The 17,735-nt window shown below is 45.2% G+C and overlaps 2 protein-coding genes across 2 annotated transcripts; one reads left to right on the top strand and one right to left on the bottom strand.

Moving 5' to 3' along the window:
* Positions 1-560: 560 nt before the first annotated feature.
* Positions 561-5,386, bottom strand: LOC135377866 (retinitis pigmentosa 9 protein-like). Its single transcript, XM_064610584.1, has 5 exons — positions 5,235-5,386; positions 4,979-5,139; positions 1,441-1,532; positions 1,285-1,346; positions 561-863 (listed from the first exon to the last, which is right to left on the bottom strand). The coding sequence occupies exons 1-5, from the start codon at positions 5,348-5,350 to the stop codon at positions 671-673; spliced, it is 624 nt and encodes a 207-aa protein (XP_064466654.1). The 5' UTR covers positions 5,351-5,386; the 3' UTR covers positions 561-670.
* A 52-nt stretch (positions 5,387-5,438) lies between these two features.
* Positions 5,439-13,649, top strand: LOC135377864 (uncharacterized). Its single transcript, XM_064610582.1, has 5 exons — positions 5,439-5,928; positions 5,984-6,128; positions 7,561-7,691; positions 7,917-8,094; positions 12,671-13,649. The coding sequence occupies exons 1-5, from the start codon at positions 5,726-5,728 to the stop codon at positions 13,298-13,300; spliced, it is 1,287 nt and encodes a 428-aa protein (XP_064466652.1). The 5' UTR covers positions 5,439-5,725; the 3' UTR covers positions 13,301-13,649.
* The last annotated feature ends 4,086 nt before the right edge of the window (positions 13,650-17,735 follow it).

Below are 17,735 nucleotides of genomic sequence, written 5' to 3'. Positions count from 1 at the left end.
CCTTTTTCATGTGAAGGCTCTCGCTGATGATGCGAAAAACGGTTGTTTTAGAAATCGTCAGCCTTTCTGAGATTTCCTTCACCCTCAGACGCCTGTCGCTCAGCACTTCCTCCTCGACAAGAGACAAATTTTCTTGTGTCACCACTTCTACTGGACGACCATCGCGTGGATCATCTTCAATGGACTCTCGCCCCAGTCGAAACTGCTTAGCCCAGTCTTTTACCGTTGTGTACGACGGAGAGGCTTCCTTGTACACGTTGTCCAGTCGCGCTTTAATTTCTTTAGGCGAAAGTTCCTCTTTTGTCAAGAATTTTATCACAGCGCGGTACTCGATTTTTTCCATTTTAACTGAAGAGTGCACCCTGGCTGTTTGAAATGCCGCTCTCCAACCGACAAAAGCATGGAGAGGGTTGAGGGTGGTGCTCCGGCCCTCCAACAGATGGCGCCACGCGTCCTTAATCGAATTTTCAAATTCGCGCGCATTTTCTACCACGGGCCGGAAACTTATGGAACCACCCTCGTATAGTGATCTGTGGCTTCTGTTTTGACATTACACTGTACACACAGAACACTGTTTATTGGCTGCCTCTTGCACATAATGAGTACACAGAGAAATTAGTGCACAAGATATTACCAATTCATACACCTCTCACTCAGCACATGGTAAAGCTCACTTTTCACTGTTCTTCTTTTTCTTTGATTTGTGATGATGACTTTTCTGCTTCTTTGACTTGCGCTTTGTGTGCTTGTGACGCCGTTTCCTCGATGTTTTTTCGGACTCTTTTGTACTACAACTGCTGGAACTCGAACGGGAACTATCAGAGTCCGTGGACTCATCGAGAAGGGCTCGGAGCTGTTGAATTCTGCAACGATAAGCAATGTACTGTCGATACTTATTTCCCTCATACGGGATCATAATTCTCAGAGAATCACAACACTTAGACGTTGGGTACTATACGCCATGATAGTAGGTCAACTTGCTGCGCACCTCTCACGCGTATTCCTTTTCCTGTTTGTGAAGTCTGTGACCTCATTAATTTGGTTCGGAATAAGAGAAGAAGAAGCAAATATGAGCTTGACAGTCTATCCTGTGGTCTTAACATGAGTGACCAGAAGAAAACAAGACCAAAAAGTGATATACCCAGCCTGTGCTCGACGAGTTGCCCCCGATTTGGCCAGCCCTATTTTCTGCTCACCTCCTCTCATGCACAGAGACACACTGCCATAGCGTATTGATGTAACAATGTTACTTCTGACAGAGTTAACAACGATTCTGTATTTTACCGCTCCTCTTTGCTGGTACTCTTTCTTTCTTTCACATATCCGTGCATAGGATCTTCATGTATCTGATCAAAAGGATGAGAAAATGTTAATGGCACATTAACTTGCAGTCAAGCAAGCAGGCACTTGGAACATGGCACTATGCAGTCAAGGACTTACAAATCGGAAGCCTTCACTGGCAGTATTTCCCGAGAGAAACAGGGGGCATTCTCTATCGCCTGTGCGATGTCCATAGGCTTTACACCTCCAACCTGGGTATGGTACAATACTTCTCTTTTGAGGACAACAATGGTAACCTTATGCTAGCACAGCATTTAGGGAGCCTTGAAATGACATTTAGGATTGCTAAAAAAACCCTGCTAACTCATCAAGCAGTCTATCACGATCGACAGTGCATAATGTTTTTTGTTGAACGTTGTCTTATCACTGCACAATTCAATTTAGAATTACACCCTGAAAAATTAGCCATGCGGGAAGCATAGTGATCTTGGAGGTGTAGATGCTTCCTTAGTAGCAGTGACATACAAATGCACAACATGAAAATAGAAAGACACCATATGAGATCACACTTTGACGCAGACTTGGAGTTCGACTTAACAGTCAGTTTCCTGCTACCCAGAGGTGGGCAGTAATGGTAATACTTTGTATTATAATACTATAACTGTGATACTTTTGAGTCTTGGTATTATGTATTATAATACTCATTTTTGAAATGTATTTGTATCTGCATTATAATATGCAAAATCAAGGTATTACATGTATTACAGTACTTTTGAAGGTGTAATACTTTCCCAGAGGTCATAAGTCCGACCTACTGAGTGTCACCGGTGCATTTTATCAGTCATTTTTCGTGTCCCACAAGCATTCGGACACCAACAAGGCCCCTATTATTCCCCTGGCCAAAATTATCCCAAAGGGAGTGACCTCGGGGCCAGAGGTTGCTGGAAGCTTCCCCGCATTCCTTCCAGTTCAGTGTCCGTAAGGATGAGTCATCCCATTGCAAGGCCTTTGTCGTATGAAAGGGTGCGTCCAGTCCAGTCACCCCTGTACGCAGTTGCACTATGGACAGTCACACGCTTTTGGACGGCCCACAGTTTATCGTCCAGACTGAATGAAATCAAGACTCTGCCACACTGAGAGCAAGCTGTTCACTCTGGTCGAGTTGATCAGTGCTCATCATATTCATCAATCCTCGGATCCCATCAAATTCGGAAACGCCGTGCACTATAGAGGACCACCCCTTGACACCATGCTAAAAATGTAAGCACCTGAAATAAACATGAGTGGAGAATGGCTGTCTCGATTAAGTAATGCACAAATTGTATATATTTCTGCTTTTCTTTTCCCTTTTCTCCCCAAGTTATGAATCGATGTATTACTCGTGTAATACACACAAGTATTAGTATTATAATACCTCAGAATCAGAGTATTAATAATAATAATTGGGGTTTTACGTCGCGAGACAACTGAGATCAGAGTATTATGTATGAGTATTATAATACATATTTCTAGAAGAATTAGTATTATAATACGAAGTATGAGTATTACTGCCCACCCCTGCTGCTACCAACAGACATCAAGATACACTATTGTCAACAATGAACACTGAAACACTATGCACAGTGGGTGTCCCTGTACCTCGAGGTTATTTTTACCAAAATATACACCTCTGGCGTCATTTCCCAGGAGTGGAAAGTTGCGAAGTAATTCCCATTCCGAAAAAGGCAAGTAAATGCAATATTGAAGATCACCGCCCAATCTTGTTACTGTCAACGTGTTGTAAAATATTTGAGCATATATTGTATTTGCACATATCTATCTTTCTTGAGAACAACTGCCTGATTAGTAGTGCTCAGTATGGTTTTAGAAAAGGAGATGCTACTGTACTTTTGTTAATCGACTTCATTCATTATTTGTCCTTGTCTATTAATCAGGGTAGGCAAGTGGATGTGATTTTCCTAGATATTGAAAAGGTGTTCCATAAGGTGTCACACTCTAAACTGCTGATAAAATTACGATCCGTCTTCAAGAATCCACACCTCCTTACATGCATCAATTTGTATCTATCTAACAGACAGCAGTTTGTTAGCTATGAAAACAAAACATCTTCGTTCTTAGCTGTTAGTTCAGATGTTCTGCAAGGGTTTGTCTTAGGGCCCGTATTATTCCTCATTTACATCAATGATATAACCAAACATACTGGTGTTAATATTAAGCTGTTCGCTGACAACTGCATCTTGTATAGCAAGGTATCCTCGCAAAGTGACGAAGTAAACCTTCAAAACTCTTTAAACTTCGTTCTGGACTTGTGTGCAAGATGGCAAATGTCAATCAACGTGAACAAAAGTGTCACAATGAGCGTTACCTGCAACAAACATCGAACAGGATACCCATATAATATAAATGTACTGCTGAATACTGTTAAAGAATATAAATATTTAGGGGTCATTATTCAGGACAATCTTCGCTGGGACCAACAGATAAATATGGCCATAGGGAAAGCTATCTCTAGGTCAGCATATGTAAGAAGAACATTGAAAGATGCCAACAATAAAACTAAACTGATTGCCTACAAAGCACTCGTCCATCCTATCTTGGACTACGCATCAGTTACCTGGTTTCCCGAATATGCAACAAAGATACAATAAATCAAAATGGTTCAAAGAAGAGCCATCCCTTTTGTCCACAACATATATTCTCGCTAAGAGTCTCCGTCTAAACTCCTCCTGCAAAGTGGCCTTCCCCAGCTTGCCTTTAGAAACCGGGTGCAGTGACTCAAACTGTTTTGGCTGATAGTCAATACCAAAACCTGTCTTCATGCAGAAAACTTCATCCATTCATCCGAACGGCCTAGTGCTCAACTGAATCATTCCAAGCACGTTATGCAGTATAGGTTCCGCACGAATCATCTAAAAAACTTGTTCTTTCTCCTCGCCATAGTAAACTGGAGTAGGTTACCTGAAGGCGCTGTTCAGTGTAACATGTTATCATCCTTTGTACCAGCTATTTCTAATGTTTACTCGTATTAAGAGTAATTCATCTATATTGATTTGCATGTGTACTTATCCGGCAGTGTTTCTTTATTAATTTTCTTTGATTCTGTATTTGTGCTCCTTATGCACTTCCACGCACGTTTCTCATCTTTGCCCCTCCTTCTACAGTACCTGGTACCAGAAGTATCTTCAATAAATAAACAGCATACTTCAATAAAGAAGACACAGTATTCGTACAAGGATACTGATGACCTGACAAATAGTACCATGCGACTATCGCAGAGATTGAAGGTAGCTGTACTAAGAGTTCTGCACAAACGATTTAGAGCAAAGCAGCGATGAATTAGAACATCGAGCACATGTGAACAAGCGCAAGGATCTGGGAAAAGAAAACCTCACAAACAACTTTCTACCACTGCCATCATCACCTGAATGGACTACTGCAGAAGCGAATGCACCGAGATAGCAGTGGGACACAAGCCTTGACTTCACATACTCCAGAGAAAGCAGCAGCTATGATCGAAGTCAAGTGTGTGTGTGTGTGTGTGTTTTGCTTGCTTGGCTCCTTTTGCTAGTGGTTCACATTCCAAACTTTTCATGGGTGCTCCTCTCCACAACAGCTTCCTCTCTCCGATTTATTCAAGAATGTGCGTGCTATTGGAGTACACCCTCCTCAACTTCACGAAATAACCTACCGTACTCACATTTCATAACTTTGACCTCTTTACCAAGAGGCATCCATAATCCCTTCGTCGGAGCTTTCGCCAGGAACTGTCTTGCCCCCTTATTCTCTGGAAGATCAGGAATGCAGTCTTCGGGATGCTCTTTTTCTTCCTGGACCAAACCTGGTGGTGCCTGTCCATAGCTGATATGACAAGAAAACGGATATCTTATAACGGCACCTGTTCCCCAATAATCGGCGAAATGTATTTGCAGATTGTAAAACCTGTAATACGTTACAACGTGTCAAAGTGCTTAAGGGCTTGTATTTTGTCATCCCCGCGTAAGACGGGCTTCACAGACTCCTTAGATTTGTCTTTGTTGCGTGTGCGGCTATGCCCGCTGGAGGCTGCCATTTTGCTCGTGGCTGCTCGTGGCCGGCACTCGTCTTGTCAGCCAATGCCATCCAGAGAAATGGCTGTAGCCATGGAAACCATTGGCGCTGCTGCCTGTTGTTTGGTGGTAACGTCAACGTCACGACGTCACTCACCACTTACCTTTTCTACGACCACATGTAAAACCACGTGAAACAAACAGTTATCTTCTGATTATACCTGACTCTACAGCTAAACAACGTTTGTAGATGTCGTCAGTTAGCACCCTACACGGCTAGCTTTACAATTACCACGTTGTGACGAATCATGTGTTGTAGGACCTCTGATAAGCTTTATACGTGCTCTGTACTTTCGTTCAGTACGCTCTGTATTCCTGCGCATCCTAACACATTCTAAATGATGAAGAAAGTAGCTGTCATTGGAGCTGGTGCTGCCGGCATAAATGCTGCTCGCCATCTCAAGGAACGACAAGACGTTTTCGATTTCACTGTGTTCGAGCAGACGAATTCTGTTGGCGGAACATGGTTTTATACTGATCACGTGGGAGTCAATCCATATACTGGAATTCCAATTCATTCCAGCATGTACTGTGACTTGAGGTAGGTAGGAACGAAGTTGTTGTTCGTGCTTCCTTGAACTCGTGCTTCTTTTTAGGACAAACCTACCGATTGAATGCATGGCATTTCCTGGTTTTCCGTTCCCATCACCAAAAGCAGGGCAATCGTTCGCACATCACAGTGTGATTTTAAAATACCTAGAAAGTTTTTGTAGCCATCATCAACTGGAAAAGTTCATCAAGGTATGTCGTACCATACAATATCATAAAATGATTGCAGAATCATAAAATATAATAATACAATTTCACATGAAATTCATTGTGTTGCGATGCTCATGATGTTTTTTCTTTTTCTTTTTTTCTATCACAAGTTTGAAAGATTGTATGTCACCTAGACACAACTAAATTGGGTCACAATGACCTCAGAACCTCACTAGGTAACCTTTATACGTGTTATAATTATTATTATTAAAAATATCAGTAAAACAGCTGTTGCACATATGGCAAAGAAAAGCTATGTGCCATGATGATTGAAGCCTTTACTGTGTGAAGTGAGAAGGCATTGTTTTTGCTCGGTACGGGAGTACTCAGCTATTTTGAACAACTGTTGAAGCAAGGATGCTTCCATTTTCTACGGGATATGCTGAGGGCTAATTTGGATTATGCTGCCCCCCCCCCAAGAAAAAACAAACAAACGTGAACACAGAGAAACCTATGCTTAATTTGTCCCATAATAAACACTGTAGACTTGGAACCCTGCTTATGTGCAAAAAATACTGAATGTGTTTTGTTTGGGCTGAAGTGTATTATGCAGTTCTTCAGTGAACCTCTGATGCCCTAGTCTCCTTATCTAATGCATCAGAACTAAACTCTGTGAGAAATGAATAAAATTCTGTTTCCTCAACCTACATTCAATTTCAGTTCACAAGTCTGCAAAACAAATCGTGATACAAAAATTGTACTTTGGTGCTTTATGTACGACACATGCCTTGCTGCGATCTCTTTCTGTACTAATAACCACATTACACTTGTACCAACAGGCCCAGAACAAAGTAAGAGTTGATACGCACCCATATGACTATAATGAGCACAGGCGCACCATTTGCAAGCAGATGATAAACCCAGTCGAGCACCAAGAACTTTAGAAGACAAACAGTCAGAGATGACAAAATGCCCGCTTTCCATTACCCCTAAAGCAAAAGCAGCCTAGTTTTGTCTGCAAGTAGACACTTCAGAAAGGAGTCCACCTTTTGTTAGGTGAGATATCATGGGACAATACAGAAGAAGTCCTGAAAGATACACATTCCCTTCATGTGTGCAAAGGTTCTGCAACAGTCGAGTGCGTGTCACACAAGAACTTGATGCCTGTGCTCCTAAAGCAGTCCTCAACAGGGTGTGGGACGCACTACAGCAGGAACTGCATAAGAAAGATATTGGAGCAAGTTATGGATCCCTTTAAATGTCAACATAAAAATTCTCGTTCACATATACTTGATAGTAAAATTCTCATTTTGCGTGCGTATCATTTGGCAAAAATATCATGGTAAATCCCAACCAGTTTATTTTGCTTGCTGCTAGCATCTGTGACCATGTGAGAACCTGAATGTGTACAAGAGAGAGAGAGAATTATTTAAGTTTTCTTTTGCTGAAAATGACCATACCTTCTTTTGCCTAGTACAATAAACGTGTGACAGAGGTGAAACCAATCCTCAAAGGCCAGTCTATCTCGTGGGATGTCTACGTTGAGGATATCCATGACAAGGAGATCTTCCATCATAGCTTTGATGCAGTCATGATTTGCACCGGGTAAGCATTTGTATCATATATCACTATTTTCGCGTGAGATTATTCCCGACATGCCTGCCAACTGGATTGATGGAAAACACAAGCCATAGGCTCAAAAATGCCAACAACATTACAGAACCGAGTTTCTGTTGTGTAAGACACTTGACTTCTAAAAGTAATAAAAGTAACACACTTTGCACAGCACACCTTTTACAGAACCCTGTTTTTTGTTCTCAAAATAAATAGGAGGTACTCAACACCAATGGTTCCCCCTCTTCCGGGTATTGAGAAGTACGCGGGTCGTGTCACACACAGCCATGATTATCGTACAGCCCACTCGTTTACTGGTGAGACTGTGCTGGTGCTCGGTGCTGGACCATCAGGAATCGACATCTCACTAGAAATCGCTACCGTAGCAAAAAGGGTAAGACTAAGCAAAAAAAAAAATATTTACTGTATGCAGCCGTCTAGTACGTGCAGCAGGTAATGTAAAACTGAACCTGGCTTTGTTGTTGTCATGAGGCAGTTCGACGTCAACATCGGAAGAATTGAAGATGAATTGGTAAAACGTTCCCGCGCATCCAAGCACCGTTACGTCGGCGCTCGTCACTTCACCTCATCCTCAGAGTTGGCACATATCTCAGCATGGACACTTCACCTCAAGAGAAGTTGACGACCACACCGAGCTGTGATCGTGAATGTTTAGCCATGGTTGTTTTGTTCCCAGGGCAGCGTTTCAGAGGTAGCGAATCATTTCCGAGACCACCAGGTATCAGTGTCCTGACGACCCTCTCATCCGCGGATATTCCGAAAGTCCGCAATGTCGCTGGCTTTTGATCCACTGATAAACCCTACGAACAGTTGAAGCGCGTGTTAATATTGTAAAGGAAGGGGTCGGGACTCAGTAGGGCAGTCCGAACAGGTCGGTGACCAGATATTCGAAGGAGCGCGCGTTGCCTGAAGTCTGTCATCGTCACAATATCACTACAGCCTCTGAACTGAAGCGACTTCCTGTCTTGTGCTGATCCTTTGGCGACCAAACACCGGCTCAGTTGATGTGCAACATCTTCGCGGGAGTATAACAGTCATAGCAACGACACTGTTTGGCAATTTGTCCTCGAGCGCCTCCCGGCTGTGGTACGCGTAATGTTCCTTAGCAATCCGTGTCTACAGTTGCTGCAGGTGTAGCCAGTGATCTGGAAATCACTATCACAAGACCTAAAGTGTCATCCAACACCGATCCATGCACCCACCGTTTACACCAGGTGCGTCACGTTGCTTCCGCCAGAACTGTCCGCACTACATGCATCCCGAAGTCGCAAGCCCCACGAGTCAACAGTCCTCGCCATGATCCACTTCAACGTCAACCCCGATACTCCTTTATCTACTGGTACAGCTTGGAACAAAAGTTCACGGAACACGGCACTAGCGTATTTCTTCATCAGATCGGCACCCTACGAAGAGATTGAATAAGAAACGGGTGACCCGCTACTCTATCCGGCCGCTCACTATCTGTGTCGGCTCCTGTTTGCTGCTAGGGTGTCGTCCCAATGGAGAAAGGTGACACTCGGGTGTTCCGTAAACTTTTGTACCAAGCCGTACCACACATGTTTTGACCCAGTGAGCACTCGTTGTGAGCCCCCCTGGAAACGTACTGACCAAAAAGTAAGGACAGCTAACTTTGTCAGTGGTCAACCACTGGGCCATGTCCTTTATCCTGGATGCCCCTACAGTTACAGGCGTATCCCACCGACTTTAAAGCTGCGGTCTCAGTCCTCCCCTGAAAACTGGTACGGGCAACGGGCTGTATGTCTGTCCCTAAAGATATCAGTACCTCTGGAAAGCTGCCTTCTTTCGCTAGGGGTGTTACGTTCTCCGTTTTTTATAGCGCTCACAGCAACGGTGCTATAAAGCAGAGAGTATGACAATATTCTCGATAATTGCTGTTCTTTGCAGCAACATTTGGCGAAAACAAAGCAAGCTATCACGGTCTCTTTCTTTGCATCGTGTTGTTTTATGATATGAGAAGGGTGCTACGTTGCGATATTTTTGGTATATGCATTGATAATTTAAACGGGCATATCCAAAACAATAGGAAAGCGCACTCATTGCCATCGTCATTCTAGACTGTTCTGAGATCCGACGATGGGCAAGCTGTACACTGGAGACGTGCAATTATGCGTTTAACGAATAATGAAAATTTTAGCATAATAAGAACATTAAAATGTCAGTTACGATGCTTGCAAGACATCCACTCAAAAGAAACAATGTCTTTGCAAGTGCCATTTAGCGTGTAGATAAACGTAGCGATAGGCGGCATAGAAAGCCTTCCCCCCAAAGGGATGTCGCTAATGACTGCAACCCCTCATTGACCCTCGATCTTGACCTCAGTAGCGTTTTCCATGGGGCTTTTCCTTTAGGGGATATCAGGCACTCCGTTATCAGTGCCAACTTAGCCGCTTGACATCTGCAGAAGATGGTCCAGGCGCCAGGGGTACTCGTGCTTTATTAAAATATGAAAACAGCACTGGCAACTACAATAACTGAACATCACACGTTAGCGCCAAGACACTGCGCGACGCTACCTCTCTGTCCTTCAAGTGCTTACCATTAACCGTTCTTATGGGGTTGTTTATGGGCACCTAATCAAAACTAAAATACTTGCAATTCTGGGACCACAAGCCTGTTTAAACCGGAATATGGGCTTATTGGTAAAATTATATCTTTTGAGTATCAGGAGCCACCGGAATCCGGACGAAACACAGGACACAAACAACCATGCTCCGCCATCACGTTTACTGTACGAAAAGATCCGGTACAAGGTATATATACACATGCCATGACGTCATTTACAAAAGCTAGACCTCGAACACAAGCGCACTTGTTTTTCCCGGAAATCACCATAAGCCTACTCCCAGCTACATCACCTTACGAAGTTGTCGTAAGCATGTTTCCTGGCATTAGCGCTCATCCCCTCAGGTTCTGCAGATAACACCGTTTAGACCCAAAAAAAAAAAAAAGAATCAAAAGTGCGACCCATGGCATTCACGAAAAGGGGTGATTGGGTGCTATGCGGGGCCTGCCATGCGGGGCCTTCCACGTGGGCTCTACCACACATGCACGACTCCAATACTCTACGCAAGTAGGTCATCTGTCTGCGCAGCGTCCCAGTTCCCCTCTTTCCAGTATTGCCCGTGGAGCGACCTTCTTTCGGTCTCTCCAAACTTTACCCTCTCCTCTGCGCAGATACAAACTGTCGTAGGGAAAATATTTTTTTCCAAAGTGGACATGACCAAGTCCCTAAGACCGCCATCATCACCTCTTTGTTTGTATAGCTACAAACGTGTGTACCATTCGGGCTACGAAACGCAGCGCAGGTGTGTGGTGGTGAGCATCCCAATGAAGACTACTGAGGGATGCTCGCATGTTTTCTGTGGTGGGTAGTCCTCTTGGACTACCCAAATCTCAGAGGAAGAGGGTTAGCACGCCACCCCATCTCCTGTGCATCATCCCCCCATATCTCCCCTCCCTCTTTCATCCTCCCCTCTTTTCTTTCCTCTGGGTGCACCGAGCCGCCACCTCAGAGCAGGCTGACCGCACCTTCCCCTACATCACCCCCCCCCCCCCCCTCCCGCAGCGCAAACGTATCATGCTTGCTTGCATGCGATGCTTTTTCCTCCCTCGCAGTGAACGGCAAGGGGAAATCGCGTTTCTGGCAGAGCGACAAATTTGCCATGTTTTCGAGGGCCCATTTCCTGAAGCTATATTTTCTGAAAAGGCAACGGCACGAGCGCACCAAAAGGAACAGATGTTGTCATTGCGCCGAACTTCTTTCATGATTAAAAGGTTCATTAGCCAAAATTAATGAAAACAACGCCACAGAAAGTTGCCAGTGTGACCATAAGGGGCCCCACTTGACCTAGAATATAGGTAGACATTTATCGTGATCGAAAACAAAAAAAAGGGCATTCCCTTATAAATTCTGTCTATAGTTAGTATGGACATCCTGTATATTGATATACATACAGGGTGTGTGCAGAAAAACATGACCCGCATTTTTACATGTAACTCGTTGTCTACTTAGCCGAGGAACTTCCGGTGGCGCACGACGGCGTATTTATGCGTGCGAAAGCTACAAAAAAAGTCCTGGAAGGCATACTCAGTGTAAAAAAATAAACAGAGCGCGAAAACATGGGCTTCCATGCATTAGAATAGGGCGGTCATGACAGTGCTTGGTAGTGCATTTCGGTCTCAGGAGAGTTATGTGCAGGCACCGCTAGGGGTACTGCCGATGAGCATCCATGTGGGACATCGTTTCGATTTATGCACCGATAGCTCCCCTAGCGGTACTTGAACACAACTCTCCTACGTTAACCGTGTTGCCCTTTCACATACACCCTGTTGTCCACCATGTTGCCCTATTCTGATGCACGGAAGCCGACGTTTTCGTTGTTCCGTTTATTTTTTAAGCTGAGTATGGCTTCCACAATTTTTCTACAGATTTCGCACGCATAAATGCGCCATCGTGCGCCACCGGAAGTTCGTTAGTTAGGTAGGCAACAAGCTATGTGCCTAAATGCGGGGTCATGTTTTTCTGCACACACCCTGTATATAGGGTGTTCGTTTTTATATGTTACAAATTTTCTATAAAAAAGCTATGAAAGCTACACAGATGTGGCTTTTGCAGTTGAGTTAACAGCTAGGCGGACACCCTCTCGAAGAGAGTATGCGACTACACGATTACTATAATTAGCTAAAATTCAGGAGGAATGTGGGTTCGAGTCCCCCCCACCGGCACTCGCTGTCTTTTCGTCGGCTGCCGTCTTTCAGATCATTGCTTGAGGCCTAAGTGTTGTAATTGTCTTAAACGTTCAGCCTCTGCAGTTAACGATGATTGTTGTGACTGGATTCTTTGGCCAGACACGACTAGCCCCATTCTCGTGTCATTTTTGAGGGCCCAACCCACGGCCTGAAAAAATAACTTCCGGTTCTCTTTGCAGGTATACCTGTGCCACAATCAATTAAGTCAATTGAAAAAGGATTTTCCCGCAACCATTTGTCAGGAGGCTGGAATTCTTCGCTTTGACGGAGGCCACACAGTTGTTTTGAAGAACGGCAAGACAATTTCCGCCACGTGCGTCGTCCTATGTACAGGGTACAAAATGACCTACAGGTTCCTTTCTGCAGAGTGTCGCGTGACTACCGACGAGAACGTCGTCTTTCCACTCTATAAACACATGTTCCACGCGGACTTCCCTTCTCTGGCGTTTATAGGATTGCCCATGAGGGTCATTCCATTCCTGGTGATGGATTATCAGAACCGCTTTTTTCTGAGTGCCCTCGACGGTTCAGTAAAATTGCCCAGTTGTAGCGATATGAGACTACAGGCCACGATAGACTTGGAAAATCACATTAACGCTGGCCACGCCAAGAGGCACTTCCATTGTCTGCCAAATAGAAAGATGTGGAACTACTTGGAAGACATCGCCAACATTTGCGGTTTGCACAAAGTGCCACAATATGTGAAAGACTTGTACGATATTACGTCCAAGGAGAGGGAATACAATTGTAAGTATAAAGATATAAAAATTAAACTTTTAGACGATGGAACGGTACGCTACTGTTATTAACACGAAAACCTAAACGTTTGGCCTAGCGTGTCCATATTTTGGCACAGATCAATCGAAGATAGATATTTTGCAGGGTAAACAACCACGAACCAACCGCTGACTGCGACATTTTCTACGTTATAGTTTGATATGACGTTTCATGTAATACTTATTTTCCGCAATATTGCCAACTGCAGTTTCGACATGTTTAATCTCTCATTTGCTTTTTCCAAATCAGACTTTGATATCTGAACAAAGAATAGGGGCATCATGCTGGGTGCGTGCTAGGTGTATTTACATAGGTGTATTCAAATGTAGTTGAAGCAGGATTATTATTAAATAAATGCTAGAAAACTGAAGAATCAGTAAAGATAGGTGTGTGTGTGCGTCATTGACGGTCGTATTCGTGAACCATCCTCGACTCGACAACCTACGTCGACTCCAGTGTGTGGAGGAACCGGCGCCACCTTGTTGTACGTGGGGGAAAGTGCGAAGGACTCCCTACGTTTGAACGACGTTTGGAGTCAGTCGAATTTTGAAACAAAAACGGTCCAGAGGAACAGCTCGAGTGAAGGATCGAGTCGGGGATCGATAAAACAGGGTGTTTATGCTAGTGCCGCGCTGTCATGTGGTATTCTGACAGCAGGAACGAGCATGCAAACGGTTTTCGCGCAAAGTTACCACTGCTCAATTCAGTTTGCGGAAACGTCCTGAAAAATCATCCTTGTGCGGAACGGCGTTGCTTTGAACATTGTGTGAGTGAGCTACCCGATAGGCACCCCATCTGGTCCCCGTGACGTCAACCTCACTCATTCTCTTACGGGCTCTCTGAAGGAGTTCAAGTGTTTCTTGTCCGGATCAAAGGTCTCTCTCGCATGCTACGGGTCAGCTATGATCATTGTTGAACGTTTGTTACCTCTCGTGTCAAGACAATTAAAGCGAAACGTTTATGAAGGGGCCTTTCAACTGCTCCCTTAAAGGGTTGTCCTTCCAGTAACGACATTCGTGTCCACGTAGCACGATATTGCTGTATTCGTCGTTGACCTCGAACGAACTTCGCAAGGATTTTTCTTGCACCCCCACCCCACCCCCTAATGCCCCCACCCTCCCAGAAGACCTGCCAGAAAAATTCAGTGGCGATTTAGCGGTAAATGCGAGAACAATGCGTTAGCATTAAGCGCTTTTTCTGGTCTATACTTGACTTCCGGGTATCCACTTCCGGTCCAACTCTACTTCCGGTTGTCCACTTCCGGTCTATACTTGACTTCCGGTTCGACACTATCAATTACTATATGTAAGTCCACATAATTAATCTTTAATTAGCCTCAATAACTTTCAGTCACTCTTTAGTTAATCTTGAATTTCATTTAATTCGCTTAAATTACGTTAGATTGCTTTAATTAATCTCAATTTACCTTTAATTGACGTTAATTACATTCATTTAATATTTCTCTTAATTACGTAAATCTTACATTCATTACCTTTAAACTCAACTTTCTTGCTTTAATTACATTTAATTACCTTTAATTACTTTTACTCTTAATTACCTTGAACTACTTCAATTTCATGTCATTTTCCTTCATTTACATTTATCTTCTTATCTTCCCTTTACATCTCCACATATACCTCTGTCTCGGTGAGGCTTCACCATCTCTCTCTCTCTCTCTCTACCCCGCACGCACGCACACACACGCGCACAGCTTTTTCCACTTTGACACCCCTAATGCTAACGCACTCATTAACGCAGCAACCCTCCTCCGAGAGGAGAATTCTGGGAAAATCCTTGAAACTGCAGACCATTGGGAATCGTATGACAAGCTCGGCAGAAATCGTCAGCATTACTATATCAGATTCAACCTACCCTACCATGGCAGCCAGGCCACCTGCCTGTTTACTCGATCAAGACAACATGACAGTTTTTGCGACGCCCGACGGTCTCTCTGAATTCAATGTCGTGCCCTTCGACCCATGTAATGCGCCATCTACTTTTGAGCGGACTCGGCGCCTCGCTGTCTCCGTTGGACAACATGCATCTGCTATCTCGACGACGTTGTTATGTTGTTGTGAAGAACAACACGCCGACGGCACAGTTCCCCCCAACGAGTGGCTGGAGAGCAACGAGTGGTATCTTGTACAGCTGGGACATGGACCTGACGTGACGGACGTAGATGAAGCGGGCAGAAGTGGGGGGCAAGAAGTTAGCCAAGGAATTGAATGAGCTTGGTAGCAGATGTTGGTTGCGCAAAACCGCGTATGGCAGCAAGAAGTTAGCGTAGGCGGAAATGCACAGGAGAACATGCGGGTCGTAACATGGTGTAGTACAACTTAATGCTTGTTTGGTTAGGTCCAGTCAAGCGGTTGGGCGAATCTTAGAGGACGGAAGTGTAGCCGGATTCAGGGACTGTGTAGGACAGAACCTGGGATGGTACGGAAACGAATCCGTAACCCGTGGACGAAAAGTGTGCATTGCGCTTATGGTGTCGATCAGTCGTTGGCGGGAGGCATCGACGACAAGGCGAAAATGCTGCAAGAAATGGGCACCAAGGATAGCCTGGGTGACGCCGGCAGTATGGAACAGCCACCGAAAATACCTGCGGAGGCCCAAATTCAAGGTTAGAGATTTTTGGCCGAAGACTGAGATAGCTGAACTATTGGCGGCCTTCAGAGTGAAGCAGGGGTTGATGGGAGCGTCGGAAAGAGTTTACTGGCAGTATGACGCCAGTGTCAGTGCGCAATTTCTGTGCCAGTGTCAAATAAGAACCGCTGTCCCGTGACGCGTTCGACGGCGTGAAACTAGCGGCTATCCACTCGCCACCCCTAGCTGTTGGCCGGGGGGTTTCCTGTCCAAGTGGATGGTATCAAGCAGTGTTGTGCGTCTGCTCCGAAACGGCGGTGGTACACAGCTTGGGACAAAAGCTTACGGAACACCGGGGTATCGCATTTCTCCATTGGAGCGACGCCCTAGCAGCAAACAGGAGCGGACACACATACTCAGAGATGGGCAGAATAGCCGGTCACCCGTTTCTTATTGGATCTCTCCCTGATAACTAGCAGAGGGACACTCCGATGAAGAAATACGCCAGTGCCGTGTTCCGTAAACTTTTGACCCAAGCTGTACCAGCAGAGGCCATTCCCATTAGACTGCGCGCTCCTGGATTGAGGGCGACGGGCAGAGTGGAAACTTGGTCTTGGATGAGGACGAAATGGACTGGGCGAGCGGCTGCGGGTGGCAAATGGCAGCCACAAAGTGAGTGAGGCTGCTGAGCGATGTCATCCACCGTGACGAGTCTAGGCGACAGTTCAGGCGCAGCAAGGTGATCGATGGCAGCTGCGCTTGAGGCCTATGAACAGCGTTGACGTCCAGAGATGAAGGTGCGGTAACTTCCATGACAGAGTCAGCAAGGGCAGCTAGGTCGTCGATGGAAAGATTCGACTCTGTGGCCAGGACCATCTGGGCATTGCGTGGAAGGCGCTGCAGAAACAGCTCTCATATGAAACCGTCGCCGGCAGATGATGCGCTGCCTCCAAGCAGCTGGCTCATCTGACGCAGTGGTTGTGTAGGACGCCTGTCGGCGAGCTCTTCAGCGGAGAGAAGTTGCTACAGACGTGAGGGCTCAGATGATGTTCAGAAGTGATTTTCCGAAGAGCGGATTTGAGGCTCTCGTAGGGGTTGACCGGCGGAGGAGTAGTATAGAAGTCGTTAACTTCGTTGTCGGCTGCAGGTGATAATACCGACACGACATGATAGAACTTTGTGAGCTGGGAGGCTACTCCGGACAAGTGAACTGGGCTTTTGACCTGGGCCAACCGGACTGTTGTGAAGGGTAGTAACTAGTGATGTAACCTTTCGCCACGAAAGATACCGACTGAGTGAGTGAGAGACCAAGAGGGGGAGCAGTTAATTGGGAGAGGGAAATACAGATGACGTATATGCCAAAAAGGAGTGTGTCAAGAGAGAAAGGACGCCCAATTCAGCAACATATATAAAAACGGGATATTTTTTTCCGTTTGAACAGTCTGTTACATTGTACTATAGAGAACAAGACTAAGTACTAAAGTCTAAGAAAAAATATTACCACAAATCGTTTGTTCTTAAAGATGTCCCTTGCATACTTCTCGAATGAACGGCTTCAGAGGTACAATACCGGCAAAAAGCCGCAGGTATTTCCCTTCCACTAGCAGCCGGCACGAGCAACAAATAACCTGTCGTGCAACCATGGGCTGGGCGGCAACAGTAACAGTAACTGGTACACAACTGGTCAGAATGGCGACTAGAGCTCGGCTGAGCTCGGGAAGCTTTTATTCGTCGCGCACTTCGACGCTAATAAGGCCGACTATGGTGCCGCCACTTGTAGCAACTAGTAATACAGCCGCATCATCACGAATCGTGCTGCTGCTGAATAGCTTGTTGCTACAAGTGGCGGCACCACAGTCGGCCTCACGATCAGCATCTCCA

This window comes from Ornithodoros turicata, chromosome 1 (assembly GCF_037126465.1).
Source record: "Ornithodoros turicata isolate Travis chromosome 1, ASM3712646v1, whole genome shotgun sequence".
Classification (NCBI taxonomy): Eukaryota; Metazoa; Arthropoda; class Arachnida; order Ixodida; family Argasidae; genus Ornithodoros; species Ornithodoros turicata.
This window is presented reverse-complemented; position numbering and strand designations above follow the sequence as displayed.

What these genes read in the sequence shown, in the direction of transcription:
- LOC135377866 (XM_064610584.1), bottom strand. Translation starts at nt 5,350, where the DNA reads ATGGCAGCCTCCAGCGGGCATAGCCGCACACGCAACAAAGACAAATCT. An exon ending in AGAGGTCAAAGTTATGAAAT is followed by an intron (nt 1,533 to 4,978) that starts GTGAGTACGGTA and finishes TACCATACCCAG; the next exon opens with GTTGGAGGTGTAAAGCCTAT. An exon ending in AGTACCAGCAAAGAGGAGCG is followed by an intron (nt 864 to 1,284) that starts GTAAAATACAGA and finishes TTATCGTTGCAG; the next exon opens with AATTCAACAGCTCCGAGCCC.
- LOC135377864 (XM_064610582.1), top strand. Translation starts at nt 5,726, where the DNA reads ATGATGAAGAAAGTAGCTGTCATTGGAGCTGGTGCTGCCGGCATAAAT. An exon ending in AGCATGTACTGTGACTTGAG is followed by an intron (nt 5,929 to 5,983) that starts GTAGGTAGGAAC and finishes GCTTCTTTTTAG; the next exon opens with GACAAACCTACCGATTGAAT. An exon ending in GCAGTCATGATTTGCACCGG is followed by an intron (nt 7,692 to 7,916) that starts GTAAGCATTTGT and finishes CAAAATAAATAG; the next exon opens with GAGGTACTCAACACCAATGG.